General features: G+C 39.8%; 3 protein-coding genes across 3 annotated transcripts; 1 reads left to right on the top strand and 2 right to left on the bottom strand.

The window, feature by feature from the left end:
- The first annotated feature begins 1,650 nt into the window (after positions 1–1,650).
- Positions 1,651–2,794, top strand: LOC147869276 (microbial Terpene synthase-like protein 13). The gene has a single exon (XM_087337588.1). It carries the CDS (start codon positions 1,660–1,662, stop codon positions 2,791–2,793), a length of 1,134 nt encoding a protein of 377 aa, XP_087193714.1. The 5' UTR covers positions 1,651–1,659; the 3' UTR covers position 2,794.
- Positions 2,795–9,943: 7,149 nt separating this feature from the next.
- LOC147869275 (uncharacterized) lies at positions 9,944–13,187 on the bottom strand. The gene has a single exon (XM_087327970.1). It carries the CDS (start codon positions 13,087–13,089, stop codon positions 10,738–10,740), a length of 2,352 nt encoding a protein of 783 aa, XP_087184096.1. The 5' UTR covers positions 13,090–13,187; the 3' UTR covers positions 9,944–10,737.
- Positions 13,188–14,684: 1,497 nt separating this feature from the next.
- Positions 14,685–18,753, bottom strand: LOC147869274 (metallopeptidase M24 family protein). The gene is made up of 9 exons (XM_087327976.1): positions 18,631–18,753; positions 18,023–18,107; positions 17,254–17,403; positions 16,970–17,123; positions 16,266–16,481; positions 15,900–16,036; positions 15,720–15,811; positions 15,180–15,359; positions 14,685–15,012 (listed from the first exon to the last, which is right to left on the bottom strand). Exons 1-9 carry the CDS (start codon positions 18,749–18,751, stop codon positions 14,948–14,950), a joined length of 1,200 nt encoding a protein of 399 aa, XP_087184102.1. The 5' UTR covers positions 18,752–18,753; the 3' UTR covers positions 14,685–14,947.
- Between the last annotated feature and the right edge of the window lie 2,353 nt (positions 18,754–21,106).

Genomic DNA, 21,106 nt, shown 5'->3' with positions numbered 1-21,106 from the left:
ATAAAAGAGTCCCATCATCTTCGGGTTCAGAATCCCAATGGTTTCACCTAACCATGCAACAAATCCGGAGCTCTTAGCCATGATAATGCACAAAGGTCCTCTTAAGTATTTATTTGGACAATGGACTCCACAATTGGATTATGAGAATTTATATATGGATCCCCAAAGTATGAAAGGACTTAAATATGCTATGTCCAATCATGGTGAAAGATACCATACTCGACATAAACGTTGAATATACATTCATGCATATTCAAATCATTAAGGACATTTTACACAAAAGAAACTTTAAAAATGGTGGAATATTAGAATGTAATGGACAACTTTCCAACAAGCCCTTTGTTCATGTACATAGAATGGAAATTTACATATAATGAAAAGCATGTTCTACATATTTCAAAAATTAATCACATTTTCAAAATTTTCCTAAAAGAAAACTAAAATTTCTTCCCCTTTTTCATAACAAGTGTGTGCACAAATATAGATATGTGCACCAACAATGTATAACCATAGATAAAAAGGTTCAAATATGGAAGGTATAATATAGCATGGTGATATTCAAGCATTTTGAGCAAGACAAACATGGTTTTCAAATGCAACAACTTTGACCCTTACATTGGTCCCAAAATGATTGGTTGCTTTGGTTTATTGATGAAACAAAACCAAATGTTCTACATATTTCAAAATTATAGCATTTTCAGAATTTTCCCAAAAGGAAACTCTTCCCACTTTTTCATAATGGATTGACAAACGAATCAATATTTTAGGCTACATAGTATACTAGCTATTGCCCTCGGCGACAATTATATATGATCATAAATGCACCACCCACCTTTATATACATATATACACATGTGACATAACTTTCTCCAAACATATACTCGTGTGAATATACATTTTTAGTATGTTTTTTTCATTGTCTCACGATTGATTCTTGCCCTGGGCTTGCCCTGGGCGACAATTATATGATCATAAATGCACCACCCACCTTCATATACATATATACACATGTGACATAACTTTCTCCAAACATATACTCGTGTGAATATACATTTTTGATAATCATTGTCTCACGATTGATTCTTGCCATGGGCTTGCCCTTTCGTCGTAAACAAACCATGTGTTTTATGCATATTAAAAAGATATTCAAGCAGACCATACATGTGGTCTTGGTCAATGAGATTAGGTACACTTATTGAAGTCACCTAGGTTAATGGATAAAACTAAACTAAACAATGGACAGTCCAAATTAATCTATGTATCCACTTTGTGGTGTCTCAAAATGTAGTTGATAATTCCATTCTCAATTATTCATGAACTATGAGGTTTCCACGAAATGATGAATGATGGTGATCGGAGCACCCCCCCTATATTTTTCATTTGTTCGATTATTTATATAAAGTATTACACGACAAACCTCCTTATGAGGAGACCCATGCCATTTGAAGTCATGGGAAGAGGACCCTCATTTTTGACTTCACTCTAGTAAACCAAACCAACTGAAAGCAATAAATGCAATAATGATGAGAAGGGTGACTACAAATGCAAAAATCTATATAAACTCAACATAATGTGCATGGGAACACAATCTACCCATTGCTCTGCACCCACACCCAACACCAACACCAAGTCCCAAGTCCAAGTCCAAGACCAACGCCAATGGCCAACAACGCTAATGCTAGGATCACGGTATTCTCCACACAAGTTCCACCGAGCATTGGCTCTCATTTTACGTTGCCGTCGATGCAATGCTCGTTCCCTGTGAAATTGCACCCGCAGTATGAGAGAGTGAGGGTAGAGTGCGAGCCGTGGATCCTTAACTTGGTCCAGCCCAAGTCCCGGCAGTTCCTATCGGACTGCCTCCTCCCCCTCTATGTTTGCCGCCTCTTCCCGGAAGCCGAAGACCTCCCGCGCCTCATGACTGCCACCAAATTCATCGCATGGCTCACCCTGGCCGACGATGTGGTAGATACCGCTACCGCAGTGTCATGCGCTGAATTGAGTGACCACATGGGGTGTCATGATGGTGATCCTCGATCCGCCGTGGCCACATGGGCGAATTCTGTGAACTTCAAGCTCCAGGAGCCACGGGAATGCGCATCACGGAGCCTTGCTGAAGCAGTTCCCATTGGTCTCGACCCGCGGAGGCTCACCATGCTAGATGCTCTAGGGGAGCTTTGGAAGGAGATGTCCTGTGAGCTCACCCCGCAGGCACGGATCCGGTTCATATCAGCCATGAAAGATCACCTGCAAGCCGTGTGCCTTCACCCCACCAACGATCCAGCATTTGTGGACCATGATAGAGGCGGCACGAGTTGTACTGTGAATCAATATATGGGTATCCGCCGGGTGTCCTCTGGCTTCTTCCTAGGGTTTGAGCTCCTTCTCTATGTGTTGTGTCTGGACGACGATCCCATCCATCTCCATTCGCTCGTCCACGAGCTCCGCAACCTTGCCATAGACTACATGTGCATGTGCAACGACATAGTCTCGTTCCGTGTGGAGACCTCGGCTGGAGACTACTTCAACCTCCCGTGCATTGTGTACAAGAGTGGCGCGGCCGCCTCATTGCAAGATGCGCTCGGAATTGTGGCGGAAATGATACAGCGAGTGGATGCCCGTTGCGTGCAAGTGGTGGATGCGATCCGCGAGAACGAGGAGCTGATGGGAAGGGAGCCAAAGCTTGAGGTGTACTTGTCGACCATGTTGTCATGTATGTCTGGCACGCTTCGTTGGTCCTTCGAGACAAAACGCTATGGCCTCAAACTCGAGGACGCCGATGTGTCTTGTTAATCTATAATAAGCATACTACCTTCTATAAATAATGTCTTGGTTTATTCGTAATCTATACGCATACCCTAGGAAGAATCCACTCACTCATCCCAAAAGGCTCTTCACGAGGTGGTATTGGTGATGGTGCTAAATAAACATGGCATTCAATATCTACAAAATGTCATAAATCTATATTTCTTGAAGTACAATACTCATGAAAGATTTCCTATGTCCCTTAATAAAGATACAAGAGTCGTAGCTTATAATAACGAGTCAATGTGGATGATATGTTTTTCTTTCCAAAAAAGGAGCTACATTCCCATTAGTTAGGAGAGACTTTTAGAGAAAGGCTATACAAGGTGGGATATATATATTTATATATATATCCCACCTTGTGGATGATATGTTTTTCTTTACAAAAAAGGAGCTACATTCCCATTAGTTAGGAGAGACTTTTAGAGAAAGGCTATACAAGGTGGGATATATATATTTATATATATATCCCACCTTGTGGATGATATGTTTTTCTTTACAAAAAAGGAGCTACATTCCCATTAGTTAGGAGAGACTTTTAGAGAAAGGCTATACAAGGTGGGATATATATATAAACCCACCTTGTGGATGATATGTTTTTCTTTCTAAAAAAGGAGCTACATTCCCATTAGTTAGGAGAGACTTTTAGAGAAAGGCTATACAAGGTGGGTATATATATATATATATATATATATATATATATATATATATGTAAGTGTGGTCACCACTTTTATTCAGGAATATAGAAAGCTATATATAACTGTAAAGAGTATAATATTCTTGTGCAGCGGAAGAGATGTGTGTTATGTGTATGTGTGAGAGGAAAGAGATGAGCGAAGAGAAAACTCAAGATAAATGGATGAATGGAAAAATAAAATACTCAAGAACAAGGTGTATATAAACAATGAAAATATGAGATGCAAAAATGTAACATTACAAGGAGTCATAGTTACCGATTTGTATGAAGTAGGAGAAGGGTGCTTTATATAAGGTCACCCTCTCTCTTCATTAACTCACTACAACAACTTCTCTCTTGGGGAATGTGAAGACTCATAATCATGGGGAATATAGAACTCATGTGTCATAGAATATGATTCAATGACACATAGTTAATGTGTTGAGACTAGTGGTGTGACTCTTAACCTTTGAGTGATCATAGATTCTCAAAGGGTGTGTTCACACACTAGAGTAGGTTGAGCTTGATTCTCAACACGCCCCCTCAAGCTCAACTCGGGTCGGTTCCTTTTGGTTGATGTCCGCTTCGGCTCATATCCGGTTCGGACGATCTCCGGTGTTTGCTTCGGCTCGTACTCGGTTCGGGACGATCTCCGGTGTCCTAGTTTGGACTGTATCTGGTTCTTGCTTGGTTGTCTGCTTCGGCTCATACCCAGTTCAGACGGTATCCGGTTCTCGCTTGTACTCCCCCTCAAGCTTGGCAAGTCAGGGATCGTCAATCCAAGGTCTGTCATGAATTGCCGAAGCTTGTCGGCTCCTAGGGCTTTGGTGAAGATGTCGCTCGTTTGAAGATTCGTGTTGATGTGTTGAAGGTCGACATCTCCGGCCTAAACACGCTCTCGAATGAAGTGATAGTGCACTTCAATATGCTTTGTGTGTGCGTGGAACACCGGGTTCTGAGCCAGATAAATACTACTCATGTCGTTGCAATGAAGGGGAGTCAGATCCTTGATGGGAATGCCCAAATCCTTCAAAATCCTCTTGAGCCATACAGCTTCACATGCAGCTACAGTTGCGCCCTTGTATTCGGCCTCCGTACTCGAAAGAGCGACTATTGGATGCTTTTTGCTACTTCACGAAATAGCTCTGCTGCCAAGGGAGAAGACAAAACTAGAGGTAGATCGTCGAATGGCTTTGTAGTCGGCCCAATCGGCATCTGTGTACCCTTCGAGTCGAATTGGTGTCACCGATTTGTAGAGAATGTCGTAATCCATTGTGCCGCTCACGTATCGTAATACTCGCTTAGCACAATCGAAATGGATATCTCACGAAGTTTGCATGAATTGGCTAAGGAGTCTAACTGGATAGCTAAGGTTGGGTCGAGTGATCGTGAGGTAGATCAGACTCCCGATTAGTAATGTCGATATTGAGTCAGCTCGCACTCTTCTGTGCTGGAGTCGGAATCTAGTTTGAGGTTTCGATCGAGAGGGGTTGCCATAGATTTGCACTCAGTCATCCCGAACTTGTATAACAAGTTGAGGATGTAGTGTCGTTGAGAGATCATAATGTCGGTCGAAATTACGTCGATTCCAAGGAAGTAATGGAGCTCCTTCATGTCCGTCATCTCGAATTTGCCGGAGAGGAGGGACTTGACCTTGTTGATGTCAACTAGACTTTCACCTCCAATGACTAGATCATCTACGTATAGGATGATGACAATTAGGCTTCCCGAATCACTTCTAGTGTAGAGGGAGTTGTCGGATTTCGACATTTGAAAATCGATTCAATGAAGATATTGCTTTATCTTCCAATGCTAAGCACACCGTGCTTGCTTAAGGCCCTAGAGAGGCTTCTTGAGTTGGAAGACGACTTTCGGATGAATGTTGGATTCGAAGCCAGGTGGTTGTACCATGTACATCTCCTCCTCTAATTCGCCTTGAAGAAAGGCGTTCTTTATGTCCATTTGATGGAAGTGCCACCCTTTCACCGCCGCAAGTGCAATCACCGCCCGCACAGTTGTCATCTTTCCCACCGGGGCAAAGGTCTCTTCGTAGTCGACTCCATGTGTTTGTGTGTATCCTTTCGCTACAAGTCGGGCTTTGTAGCGGTTAACGGAGCCATCAACATTATACTTCACTTTGTAGATCCATCTACAAACAATCGCCTTCTTATGCGGTGAAGAAGGGACAAGATCCCATGTCTCGTTTTTGGAGAGTGCCTACATCTCCTCATTCATTGCTTCGACCCATCACGGGTCCTTCACAGCTTCGGAAAAGGTTTCCGGCTCCCGTACTGTTGCCACCTTCATCATAAAAGCGTAATGATACGCCATGTACTCATCATAGCCAAATTGGCTTACAGGGTTCTTTTCACGGGTAGACCAACGTAGCTTCTCGTTCGCAGATACTAAGGCATTCTTCGCTCCATTTGTTTGGGTGTTGATGCCTTCAAACTCACTGTCGAGAGAGTGAGTTGATTTGATTTCGATCGGATCTTCGTATTCTGGCATTTTCACCTTCCCTTTGTCCATCTTCGAACTAGGCCAAGATGTGCTTTGGTCGCTCGGGGGCTCTTGTGGCCCATTAAGCCTTGTTGTAATCGGACTTTCTTCGAACATGTGGTCGAGTCGATCTCGATCTTCTATCTCTTGTTCGGCGGATTTCGGGTTGACTGGAAATGGTTCGGGAGGGTTCAGCTCGGGTTCGTATCATGATGTTGATTTGTCGAAGACTACATCTTAGATTACACGACCCTTCCGAGTAAAGGGGTTATAGCACTTATACCCCTTTTGCTCCAATGAGTATCCTACGAGGATACATTTCTCCGACTTCGGGTCTAGCTTTTGTCCCTTCTCGTCGGGGATGTGCACGTATGCAATGGAGCCAAATATCCGAACATGAGATAGATCCGGCTTCTTCCCGAAAAACTTCTCGTGCAGAGTAAGTTTGTGCACACCTGATGTCATACACCAATTCATGAGATAGACGGTTGTGTTGGTGGCTTCTACCTGGTACGACTTCGGCATGTGCTTCTCGTTAAGCATGCCACGTGCTACTTCGAGGATGTGCTGATTTTTGTGTTCGGCCACTTCATTTTGTTGTGGCGTATGTCGACACGAAAACTCTCGCATACGATGTAGAACCACATACTTGAGAAGTGAACTTTTATGTCAATAGCCAAGTACCATTGAGCTCCAATTGTCCTTTTATAAACGATACATGTATTTATTTTCTCAAAATGGTACTTAGTAGTGTATTCAAATATGGTGTTATCACAACATCCATTGCCTCAAGCTTGAATTCAAGGTTGTAGAATACACACCTGCAATTTGTAGAAAACAATAAATGAGATACTAGCTTGAGAGATATTTTATAACGATGCTTTGAATATTGATTCATATTTCTAGGTGAGAGTTTGTAGTATCATGTGGGCATATGATCTACAAATTATATAATATTCTTGCATCATAGCATCGTTTGAACAACAATCATGTGCAAGCACATGAATACTTGAACTATGAAGCAAGATTTTGTGTTATGAAATAAGTCATTACATTTATTCTTGTTGCCTCCTCAACTTCATTAACCATCATAGAGGTTTAGATTCATCTTGTTGAATTGGGTAGATTTATAGTTATCATTACCATGTCTACATGAGAGTTTAGGTTCATGTTGCCCTTGTACTACCAAGTTTCACATGACGAGATTGATAGTTATCATTACCTCTACATGAGAGTTCAGATCCATGTTGCAACCATATCAATCCAAGGTAGTTTCCAATCCCAAATAAGTGTCAATCTACCGAACATTATCCACACTACCAATAGCAAATCAAAAAATCCCAAAGAGGCCAAGTATGAACCAAAAAGTCTAGGGAGACCTCTACAATGTGATTTTAGTGAGTTCTTGTTGTCTAGCCTCAAGTTTACAGAGCATGTCATCTCTCTATAGTTCAATTGAGAGGATCATGTGGGATTTGGGCCATGCATGCAGGTTGGTGTTGGAAATGAATAGATGTCTATTAGCACACATAATAGTGCATACACTATCATGAATAGATGTCTACAATAGTGTATGCACTATTATGTGTGCTAGTAGACAACAAGTTTATGTGGATGAAACAAAGAACAGAGAAGTCTAAGACAACTGACAAAGGAGAGAGAAAAATAGAGAGGCACCAAAATACAAGCTTTGTATTATTCAAGAACGAGTAATGGCAACAACATACAAACTAGTTACAAAGTTGGTTATATACTAACCAAACTAGGGCAAATGCCCTTTATGCTATTTACAAGGATTGCCTAACCTAGTTTGTCCAATGGGGTAATGTGAATACATCCATTACATGACTGTATTCGACAGTTGGCCACTCTTCTGAAGTTGGGTAGTCCATCATTCCATTTCTCTCTCAATGGCAGATCTCATCTCATTCTATTTTTGGAAGTTGAATTTCCATTTGTAGTTCCCCTAGTGTCGGCAAAAATGGAGGGATATGTAATCTTAGATAAAAATGATACACAAGTCCAACAATTTAAATCCCTAAAACTAGAGGATAGATAAGTAGGATCATATATTGTAATAGTTAGAAGGCTACTCTAGGAATATTAAGGTTTAGCCTAACAATTCCTTTCAATGACTTAAAGTAAAATAGAATTGTAGTGTAAGGTCATGGATCACGTTATAAATGGAGGTAGATAAGAAAAGAGGTATCTTTATGATGGCTTCCCATCTATGTAGTTGTCTTTTTCTATATAAACTTTAGTTTAGGGTTTTCAAGATGGTGTTCTTTTGGTGACAATTCTTTTAGTTATGTTTTCATTTTTTTATCTAAAGGCATCATTTAGCACTAACCTAAATCAGATCAAGCCTTTCGAGGTTGGGTCGCCATTATATGTTAAGAGTTTATTCGTCTCTAGGTTCTAAAGGCGAGTTGGTCTCATATTTATGTTGAGGAAGAAATGATGTTGTGTTTCAAGGACACATCAACCTTATCTTATGAGGGCACCTTAACCTTATTTTCTAAACGTAAGTTGGTCGTCTAACCTAGGGATCAGTCAGTCTTGTACTCAAAGGTGAATCAATTTTATTTTTTGAGGATGAATTAGCATTAATTTTCTAAGGATCAGACACCTATTAGGATAGGTGGGAGTTAGTCCTATGCTCTATAAGTAAATCAACTAAGTCTCATAAGGGTGAATCAACCTTGGATGCATGGAGCTTTAAGAGTACTTTCCAAACACACTTCTTCAAGGGTGGATTCCTCTCTCCACATTGGATCTTTATCCACTGTCGAACCAACAATTATCTTAATGTTAATTATGTAACTAGGTACCTATCTCAAACCTTTCTTAAGCTTACTAGTGCTAGTGTTAATCGCCTAAGAGAGCTTCACGTGAACAATCCTACACCGACTAATAATCAAGATACATATAGCTAGCTTAAACGCCTTAATCACATATTAAACAAAACTAAATAATTAGGAAAAACAAGTAAACAAAGCCACACATTTTATCATTGCAAATACAACCAACTTCATACAAGAGGTCTAAGTGGTTAGAACTTGAAACAATATCCACTTGAAAAAGAATTAGTACAATTCCATAGTGTTGGAATTGAAGTCTTTTGAAAACATGTTTCTCCATAGGAAGGAAATTGTGTAGACGATCCCCAAAGTCGGCTTATATTTAGTAGTTCTTGAGGACAATGTCAATGTTTATGAAGTTTCTCAAGCTCGGCCTAATACCTCTCAAATACATGCCCAACGGTTTTTAATGATTTCAAGGTTGTGACAACATTTCACATCTCTTACATTCATTTGTATACCATGACAATTATGCTCCCTTGCCTTTTGAATCTTATGTCTAAACCAAGCTAGTTGTCATACAATTCTTATGAGTTGAAGATTTTGTTCACTTCTTGTTTGGTGAACATACTCTAAGAATGTATTGATCTATCTCTAACCTTCTATGTTTTTCAACATTCTCTATGTTGATGGAATCTTTTCCCAAAGGTTTTGTCATATATCATTGTCAATGTCAAGATTGAGTGAGCTCATCCAAGGTTTGGACACATTTGATGTTCTCATGGAGTGGCCACTTGGGGGTATCACTTGTGATAGTCTCAAACACATTACAAAAGAAACATTGAAAACATGTTGATTTTAGTGTACCTCTTGTTCTTTAAGTGGGAAAACTCTATCAAACTTGCATTAGATCGACTCAAAAATTTGCCTCTAAGGCTGCACACGCGTCTCATCAACATGCTTAATTAAAGTTCTATGACCTTACCTAGGGGGCATTGTTCATAGCCTTAATTTGATATATTTAGTCACAGAAAACATAGAAATCCCCTTCAATGCCACAATCTCCTGCAAACACTCTACTGCAACGTTAAGTAATGAGACAAGTTTCAAATGATAATCAAGTTTTTTTGTCTTGTTCTTAATGATTTCCTTAGACTTTCAAAATCTCCAATAATAAATTATTATATGCTTTTGCTGACCATAAGCTAACTAAATAATTCTTTAGTAAGATTGTCATGCCATCAAATTGATCAACATAGGAAATATAACACTTGACAAACTTGTTATGTCACTGAATTGTCACATGAGAAAAGCATGCAACTCATCAGTACCATCATTATGAAGTTCATCATTGGATAAAGAGGAGCAAGCATACCAAGTTTATCACAATTTCTACGCGCTTGTGATGTAGAAAGATTTTTATCGTCCGCCGGGGTTAAGGATGAGCTTGATGGATACAATGGCAGCATTTATATATATATCTTGGAGTTTAAGTGATAGCTTGCTGACATCACGTCAACTGTTCAGGTTCTCTTTTGTCTCTCAATCCAAAATCGGATTGACTTCAATTAAGAAAGAAATATGATTTCATATGTCACATTTTCATCATGATTATTCCGAAGGTTTAGGGTTTAGGGTTTGTCGTCATGATGAATTCTGTTTCATCATAGAAATTGCTTTAGCTCATCTAATGAACTGATTTGGCAGAACATGAACTCCCAAGGATTATGACCTACAAGGGAAAGGAATGATATCACCCAATATGCAACCGGCCGCTAAAAATATATAATCTTTACACTACTGATAATGCGCACAACAATGGATGCCATCCACAAACATAAATGGAAGTCATTATGAACCATTCTTAGCCGATTTGTCGTCGTATTCTGTGGCAAAACCCTAAATGTGGTTAAACCTCTGGGTATAGCTTCACTTTATCACAAATAAAAATGATTATTATGATGCCTGAGCACATTGGGTAATCTCTCGACCTGAGTATTCAATCCATCGAAACAAACCCTTTTCTAATATTGTATCCCACAAGATCATCAACAATGAGATTTTACCACATTCTTGTAAATTGTTCAATAATGGCATATATGCTTTCACACCACCACTTTGAACATCCCCTTCTCCTTGCTCATCAATTCGAGAAAAAAGGGCTTTGATGTTGATGTCATTCGGTTCAAACCCATCCTTGACCATGCTAAAGAAAAGGTCACCAGCCTCAGCCACCTTATTGAGCTTACATAAGCCAGCTACAATAATAGTAAAAATGACAGGATCAGGCTCAATCCCCCGTCCTTTCATATCGTTAAAGACCTCTAGAACCATCTCAGCTCTCTTTGCTTTACATAAAACATGGAATAATGGTCGGTAACTGTATGAATCAGGCTCACAGCCCTTTTCTTTCATCTCAGAAAACAGCTCCATGGCCTTCTCTACATCCCCCACTTTGCTCGCTCCATATATTAAAAGACCATAAGCAAAAGAATCAGGTGGGAAGCCTTGCTCCAACATTTCGTCAAACAAAGCATAGGCTGAGTCCATTTGACTTGCATCACAGAGTCCCTTTAGAAGAGACTTGTAGGCAGTTCCAGTGACTTGGCATTTCTTCTCTATCATCACACTTAGGGTTTTCCGAGCATCATCAGCTGAGCCTTTCTTGCATAGGCAATTCAAAAGTGAAGAACAACTTGACGAAGACACAACATAACCTTCTGAGAGCATCGTTGAGAATAGAGTTTGTGCCTCATCTTTCATACCCGCCCTTGCAAGGCCATCAATCATTGCATTGTATACGGCAGCATTAGGGCCACATTTCTTATCTTTCATGTCATTGAAGTACCGGTACGCGTCATTGACTCTTCCAGCCTTGCAAAGCCCTTGTATGAGCAAGCTATATGTCCCCGCATTCGGCCAATACCCACTATTTATCATCTTATCACACATCATACAAGCTTCATCCATTCTCTCTAGCTTGCTATAGCCATCAGCCAAGATGCAATACACTACTTGATTCACCTTCCCACCTTCAGAAAGAACCCCTTTCAAAAACTTATAGCCTTCATCAATTCGTCCAGATTTGCAAAACCCATCCATTAACACTGTATATGTTATTGCATTAGGTGGGCATCCATCAGATTTCATGCATTCTAAATGAGCTATGGCATCATCCACTTTCCCTACCCTACAAAGACCTCTTATGAGAGAGCTATGTGTAACCACATTTGGCTCTACCCCCATCTCTTTCATCTCTGAGAAAAGTTCTTGGGCCTTTTCAATATTCCCCGCTTTGCAAAAACCATTGATTAAAGTAGTCCAAGTAATTAGACCCATGCTTAGGTTGGCAACTTTCATATCATCAGCGACCTTCAATGCATCTTGCATTCTCCCGGCCTCGCAAAACCCATCAATCATCATGTTGAATGCGAATTCATTGATCAAGGCAGGCTTTGAAATGAGTTCTTGATAAATTTCCATAGCCAAGTTGAGTTTCTGAGCTTTCAAAAGAAGGCTAAGAAGTGTGTTATAAGAGTATAAAGTGGGTTTAACTCCGAATCCCGACATCTCACGGAGTGTTCGGATGGATTCTTCTATCTTTCCAACTTCTCCATAGCTTTTAATTAGAAGATTAAAGGGGCCATCTTCAAGCTCAATGTTGGCATCTTTCATTTCAAGCAAAAGGTTCCATATCTTTCCAAACTCTTTTGCTTGTGCAAGAACCTTAATAAGGCATGTATAAGTGACTATATTGTGTGTATAATCCTCTTTCAGCTCTGCCCAATGAAAGAGGTGAATAGCACTCTCAACATCTTCAACTGATTTTAGGGATTCGCTAATATGGTAAGGAGTAATGCTGAATGCCAACTCATCGAGACCCTTGTCTACATCAAATTCTTCTTCTCCTTCCTCTAAAAGAGAAGAAGGCGAAGAAGAAAAAGACGATCTTTTCTTCTTCTTTCCCTGCCTTAAAACATTCAAAATTTGTTCCACTTCCATGGATCGACCCACTAAAGGTAAGCTTACAGGTCTCCACCGGGGGTTCCCTTGCTGTCTTCTCTTAGGCCTCCCATTTCCTTCTTGTTTGAGCTCAACAAAAGCTTCTGCAAGAAGCTTCTGTTCTTCAGTAGCTCCACCACAGAGGTCCCTCTCTGTTGCTAAACCGTAGGTTCTTACAAAGAAGAAAGGGTGAAGGAAGAAGGAAGAGAGTACCTGAGATACTGACAACGATGAAGATATCGACGAAGACGGTGATGGGTTCCTTAAGATCATCGCCCACATTGAGAATTTTCGCAGAGAAGCCATGATTAGGGCTAAGTCATGAAGAGTGTGGATTCTGAGTGTTTTCTCTCTGGCTCTGTGTGTGAGTGTCACCCATATGGAAGAGTGTGGGAGAGTATTGAACCCTCTAGTGAGTCTGGGTGAGTATTGAACCCCTGACCAAGCATATATATCTATGTATGTACTTATATCATTACACATTGGGCACCCAAACACGCGGGCATATCTCTTTTCAATGCCGGCTTGCTTTATTCATCATGTTTACGTCGTGCTCAGGGTTTGACATGCACCCTGACATGCAAAGGATCCCAATGTTGAAGTATCTGCTTTGTGCATGAAGCTGCTATAGATGTCTTTCCTGTCTACGTCTATTATATCTCCCAAATGGGCCTCTTTCTATGATCATTGACATCTTATCCATTGATGTCATATTGCAAATGTCCCTTGACCCCAAGGCCTAGCTCACAATTTGGGTTCTACTGCCATTTGGAGAAATAAAAAAAAACCAAGGACATTTTCCTTTCATTTACTAGGTCGATAAAATTGGGTTCTAATGCCATTGGACTCTGGAGTAATAGGGAAATTTTGGGAGAAATAAAGAAAGACTCATGGACATTTTCATTGCTTTCATCTACTAGGAGGATAAAAGTGGGTTCCAATGCCATTGGAGTAATAAGGAAAATTTGTGGCCATTTGGAGAAATAAAGAAAAACGCAAGGGCATTTTCCTTCCTTCTATCTACTAGGAGGATAAATTTTGGTTCCAATGCCATTGGAGTAATAAGGAAAATTTGTGGCCACTTGGAGAAATAAAGAAAAACGCAAGGGCATTTTCCTTCCTTCTATCTACTAGGAGGATAAATTTTGGTTCCAACAGGCACAACACAAATTATGCTTGATCAGAAATAAGATCCACCTTGTCAAAGAGCAAAATGAGAGGTCCTATTAGCTCAGTTATATAGCTATAAAACCTAATAGCAAAGCGCATCAACACACCAACATAGCCATCATTACGTTATGTTTGCAAGCTTCTTAACAGCTCATCCAATGATGAGTATCAACCCGGCTAGGAAGCTTAGTAAAATGCGTCCTAAATCTTCCAAATGCTCAAAAGTAAAATTCTCATGTGGTTCATATGTGATTTATTACATAATTTGTTGCTTATGAAAATAGGGATGATGAATTATTTTTCTTGCTCAGTCACAATTAGTAGATATATTGATGGCATATTTTTGCTCCACATAATCAATAGTATGCAAAGGGAGCATGATTCTTGCAACAACTACCAAAAATGAAAGCAATTCAAAAAGTAATGTCAGAACATCCAACTATTTTTAAGCTCATCACATAAAAATAAATTCAAAAAATTTAAGAATAACATGTCCGTTATCTAAAGCGCACACTAGAATTTTAACAATTAGCTCATATGAGATATATATCATTTTGACATAAATGAACAAATTCCATACACATAATTAGTCTCACAAATGAAGACATTTTGTTAGAAACAAAAAATTCCCTAGAAACAAATGAAGCACACACTGGACAAACACATGCAAACAGACATTATCTGCAAATATTTTGATTTAGATATTTTAAAACCAGGACTGACGAAGTGTATAGCTAGAATCATTTCTTTAGATGCGATCAAAAATGTACGCACCCTTCCATAGGGTACAAGGGTACAAGTTCACAAATCCAACATAAAAAAAGAAGAAAAAAGAAGGCATCATATTGCATTGCAAACAATGTGCAGACGCAATACAGACACGCTTTTTGAGCAGAGATAAAACTCTACTCATTTTCGCCTACTCAGGTGGATATAGTGGGGGAAGGGACAAGGAAACCGACTTGCACATGACATGAAATCAACACTGATAGAATCAAGCTGCTTCTGCACCTTCCATTGCTGTATCCCCAGACTCATCTTGACCATCAACTTTCTTACCTGCATTAACCATTTCACACCACAATGTAAAATGACGAGTCTCAAATAGCAAATGATGGCAGAAAATCACAATAAATGATGATGTTACACATCCTGAGAAAATATAAAATCTCAGTGGTGAAAGTATCAGTTAATTGAAACAATAGAAAAACAAATATGCAAAATACCTTTCTTTTTCTTGCCTCCGCCTTTTTTCTTTGCCTTGGTCGCAAGAGCCAACCATGCCTTGATCTCAGGGTCATCTACAACTTTGCTGCAGTCGATTTCTTGTGAAGGTAGCCCAGTAACTCTATCGGAGCCATTGGGCATTAATAGCACAGTAAACTTCAAATGAGCTAAATAATCCCCTGTACAAAAGAATAGATTACATCAAGCTCATGTTATCATATGGTGAGAAAGCATTAAATACCAAAGTTGCCCCTAAGTGCGCTTATTTGATCTTTTATCAAAAAGTTTGCAAATTTCTTGTTGTGGTTTGAGTAGGTTTTCACAAAAAGAACCACCAAATTTATCAAAGCCGCTTTTTAAAATCACCAAATCAGGCTTCCCTGGTTAAGGAAATCTAGTGTGCCAAACTAACTTTGGAACGAAGGCAGAAATAGCCAACATCTTTAAAGATTCTGAGAATAAAAAAAAACTTAGGGACGTTTGCCTGATATTAATTCTTTAATAGTTTTATGTTAAATTTTGAAGGTGCTGCACCACACCAGTTTTTTCATGCAGAACAGGGTATGGCTCAAGAAGCTCGTGGTTCACACACTCAACCAGCCCAAGCCTAGCACGCTTCTCTTCTAAAGCTCTGTAAAATGAAAGATGTCACCACCATGTTATTCATTTTGTTACACTGCATGAAAGACCCTCTAGAAAAAGGATAAGAGAATTAAGACCTGACAGAAAAAGGCATGATGGGAAACTTCTGGTTTATCTCACTGAATATAAATCTGGAAGCTTTCATCTTCAGGTGATAATTTTTATCAACAGCCCTCTTATAAATTGTTGTTTGCTTTTCATCCAGCAGTCTGGGCTGCAGAGGCACAAATGTATATAGAAGTTATTTACCACTTCAACAATGGTATATAAATTTATTAACAATATACATGTATTATGCTATTTACCACATCAACTACGATGGGCATGATGACAGCAACACAGATGAGTATCATGAAAAAGACTACCAACTTTGCCTTTTGAAACATAGGATAAACTGATAAATAACCAAGATAGGCAGTTAAACCTTAAAAGAAACTTCTCACCTTACCCTCACCAGTGCTCATGACAATGTCTATGGCATAGACTTCATTCTCTTCAAATTCAGCATCATCAACTCTTGTTTCTTGATTGGTTACACTGAGAATAACTTTATTTGCATCAATCACGAACTGTTTCATCTGGTGACTTAACACTCCTTCCACAACTTTGCAATCATAGGCACTGGCAACCTTTTGAAGAGCTTCTGTTACATCCTTATTCTGCACATGAATTACTTCAAATGAGGGAATTACACTAACAAATTCCATGTTTTGTTAACCCAATTTGCAGTTCAATTAACTATAGAAACTAGGTACACAAAACGAATGCTCAATTGGTTTATCTCAATATACAGTCTGTAATCTTTCCAAACCAAGATATTCCAAACACAGACAAAAATTTTGTTCAAACTGAAATGTATCACCCAGCAGTTAGTTGTAAAGAAGAAGTGACAAATAAAGGAACTTAACAAGACTCATCAGCCATTAAATAATCCATATTAGGTATGCACAGTAAAGAAGAGCTACTAGAACCAACACTATCAATATCAGGAACATGACAAACAGAACTATATGTTGCTGAGTGACTAAATGCCACCCAAAACTCTAAATACGGTTGTACAATTACTCATGCATCTTCTAATCAAGAAATACTGACAAATGGAAACTTTCTAAACCAAAATTAAGCCGCCTAGGCATAAATTACTCACATTCCTTCCAGGCCTTACGAGCCTAAGAGCAACCTCTCCTGCAGTGTTAACAGCAGAAAGGACATCCGCAGCTCTTCCTGTCACTGGACCTTGTTGAACCACATGTGTATGGGCAACAACTGCTATAAATCCGTCGATATGACAGCCAAGATCACTGTTATACATCACAACGCAAAGAAAAGAATGTAATATGCCTCTACAAAAATACATCAACAATAGTAAAAGGACAGCACATTTACATTCTTAAACAATGCCATTTTCTAATAGAATGACAGCATACTTACATCTTAACCATGTCATTTTCTGCAACTGTGGTTTCATCATTAGCAAGAGGGGAAAAGTGGCAAACAATGCTATTTATTGAAATGCATGTTGGAAATGCTACACCCTTATCAATTTTCTTCTTGGCATTCTTATACACACTTCCTGTTTGCCTGCAAGAATAGATCTTATGAATCAGAAAATATGGTGATGGCTAGTGAAAAGAAACAAATAAAATGCTTGTTCCTACAGTCATTAGTTACAAATAACATTTTGATGAGCCTTTGCAAAGTAACAAACCATAATGATTGTAGAGTTCAGATACTGGAGGTAAATGCAGGAGGTTTATACTAGTTACCTCTGATGCTCATACAATGGCATTACAGAATGTATACTTGTCCATGCAACAAAGCACTAAATTTGAAATAATAATGCCAGCGCCAAAAAAGTTAGTCATTACATTTCCTGAACTTTCATTCAATACATGCAGATAACGCATATTGAGCAACTTCACGATAGTAAATGTAACCCTTTTTCCCAGACAAAACCTCACAATATATGAGGTTTCTAAGTATACCATAATCTTGACACAAAAGCTCATGAAACCATGGTCCCTGAAGGAGACTGAGATTCTGACCATTTTTATGAACAAAAACACAATAGAACTACTCAATTGAAGGCGTTGATGATCATTCATCTTCACAAAATACAGCTTTGACATTACAAGACTCTTACTCTCCTGAATACAGCTTAACCTTAAGATGAAACAGCTTCATAGATAAAGAGTCTTACTCTCTTATGAAAGAATCCCCTTTCTCGCAGAGGTCCACAACCTTAACTCCAGGTTTGCATTCGGAAAGGACAAGCTGCAGTGCCTCTGAGGTGGGTTTTCAAAAAAGAAATTTCAACATTTTCCATATCAACTAAGGGAAAAGCACCAAATTATTCCAGGAAACCAAAAGCAAAAAGGCACAGAAAAACATGACAAAATGGATAAAACAAAAATAGACATAGAAATCATGTGAATAAGAATGTGGAACACGTCCAAAATCGAGAAAAGAGGAGCAGAAACAACTTGAAGCTAGAGAATTCTGAAACTATAAGCAAAGAGGTAGAAATTAAATAGACAAAGCAGTAGCAAAAATTGCTTTTGACGACAGGTTTTCTGAAGGGGAAATGTGAGGAAAAAGATAAGTGGAGAGCTTAGTGGGAAACATATCTGACACAGAAGAAATACAAAGAGCAGGTGAAGAATCCAGAAAAACCTTACAGAGTTCCAGTATTCTCAGGTCACACGCAGGCGTAGCGAGGAAACCACACACACATACATAAACATAAACATGTATAAGCATACACGCACGGGTGCTGAATGGAGGAAAGGAGAAGCGAGGGGGACTTACTGTTCGCGATTTCTGCAGCGAGCTTGTATTTGGTGACAACGTCAGGGAGGGAGAGGTCGAGTTCCCTCTTCTCGTCGGACTCTTCCTCCATTTCCTTGGTCATGGAATCTTCGTCGGCCATGGCGAGGGCAGAGAACGATCGATGGAAGAGCAGCAGCAGAAGAAGAAGAAGAAGAAGAAGAGGAGGAGGAGGAGGCAGAGCAGAGCAGAGGAAGAGAAGACGTAGAACGAAAACCCTTCCTTTCTTCTTTCTATCTAACCTTCTCTTTCTCTTTCTCTTTCTCTTTCTCTTTCTCTCAGTAAGTAAGAGTGTGAGTAAATGAATAAACACAAAACAACACAACTATATTTACATATTTGGCCCCTTCTTCTTCCTATGGTATGTATGTATGTATGTGTGTGTGTGTATGTGTGTATGTATGTATAATGTATGTATGTATGTATGTATGTACATAGCTCTATTTTTGTGTGTATGTATTTACATAGCTCCATATACCCTTTGCTCTTCCTATGTATGTATTTACAAAAAGCCTTTCATTTCTTCGAACCCCCCCCATACATAAGGGTCTTCCTTCCTCTCTCTATTTCATCGTGCACTTGAGCTTCCGCCCCCATCATTTGTCTCGATCACCCCTCGACCACCCCTTTGTTGCCTACCACTCACTCCTTCCATAGCCGATTTTCACCCTCGTGCCCCCATGTCTTGATGGTTGTTGCTAGTGCCCGATGGGGATTGCTTCTTCATCGATGGTTTTCTTACTTTTAGTAATCGCATTCGTCAATCCACCTGACTCCCCCAAAACTTGTGTTTTTTGCTTCGCGATGCCAATGATGATATCGTGCAAAATCCTTCTTTGCTATGCCTAATTATCAAGAGTTCACTTCTCCAATATCTTTTCTTAGTTCATTTATTGGCCCAACCTTTTCTTTTCCATTCTCAAACTTATGGTTTCTTCTAGTTCATTTGCATGTTGTTGATGAAGGTGTTCACCAATGGTGAAAATGACCACCATTCGATTCTTGCTTGGCATTGTGGTAGCTCAACACTTGGAGCTAATTGAGTTAGACATCAAGACAACGTTCCTCCATGGTGGTCTTGAGGAGGAGATTTACATGGAACAGCCGAAAGGCTTCATCAAACCTGATCAAGAACGTCTAGTCTGCAGACTCAAGAAGAGTCTCTACAGCCTAAAACAAGTCCACGACAATGGTACAAGAAGTTTGACAACTTTATACAATCAATCAGCCTTGTCAAGAGCGATGAGGACCATTGTCTTTTGTCGAGAACAGCTCAAGATAGATCACCCATCTTCCTCATCCTATATGTGGATGACAAGCTTCTTTCCGGTCGACATGTCGAAGAGCTTGCCAATCTTGTTCGGCAACTGCGGGTGAAGTTCACAATGAAGAACCTAGGTCCGGCTAGAAACATACTTGGAATGAAGATTAGTTGGCTCCAACATCAATAGAATTTGTTTTTGTCTCAAGCTAACTACATCAAATGTATCTTAGAACGCTTCAACATGCAATCGGCCAAATCTACTTCAACCCTACTCCCAACTAGCCTTCGGCTGTCTCAGCGAGACTGTTCGACATCCAATCCAGAGGGGGAAGATATGAAGTCAGTACCATATACATCAGCAGTCGACTCCCATCAGGTCATAGAAGACATCAACAGATTTATGCACAACCCCAGCCGACAACATTGGAATGCAGTTAAGCATGTATTTGATACCTAATGAGCACACAAGACCTTGGCATCCTCTTTAGCCTGAACAATAACTAAGGCGTAGTTGGCTACACTGACTCAGATTTTGCCAACCATGTGGACAACCGGATACTTCTTCAAATTCGGCAATGGAGAAATATTGTGGAAGTTGAAACTTCAGGAGTGCATGACCACTTTGACGACCGAGGCCGAATATGTCGCCACATCTGACGAAGCGAAGGAGGCTTTATAGATCGATCGACTGGCATGCACGTTTTGACAAGCCGACTCCAATTCAGCTCCAATTGTCTACGACAATCGGGGTGTTGTCGACTTGTCAAAGAACCTAGTCCACCATAACACCTCGAAGCACATCAACATTTGATATCACTTCGTTCGGGAGTGCATAGCTACAGGTAAGCTCGACCTTGAGAAGATTTCTACGACCGACAACGTATCAGATGGGATGACCGAGTGTCTTTCAACAGACTGATTCCGGTCACTAAGGCACCAAATGAGCTTAAGGAGAAATCAGTCTGATTGAGTCGAACACAGAGATGGTCTCAAACAATCGGCTTCGATCCGGCTACAGCCTTTCGGACCAGCTCATTTGGCTTCTGTTATTTAGCCCTTGTAGATCCAACAACCCACCGAACTATCCTAAACATCTTTTTGTATAAATCTGTATTTTGTTTATTCTCTTATTATGGATTTTTATTGTATACGCACATTAAGGGAGAGTGTCAAATATGGGTATATAATGACCAT

Source organism: Azolla caroliniana, unplaced genomic scaffold (genome assembly GCF_043228905.1).
Source record: "Azolla caroliniana isolate FFs.n. ecotype wild unplaced genomic scaffold, voAzoCaro1.0.p SCAF_1, whole genome shotgun sequence".
Classification (NCBI taxonomy): Eukaryota; Viridiplantae; Streptophyta; class Polypodiopsida; order Salviniales; family Salviniaceae; genus Azolla; species Azolla caroliniana.
Note: the sequence above shows the minus strand (reverse complement) of the source record. Positions and strands in the feature narration are given on the sequence as shown.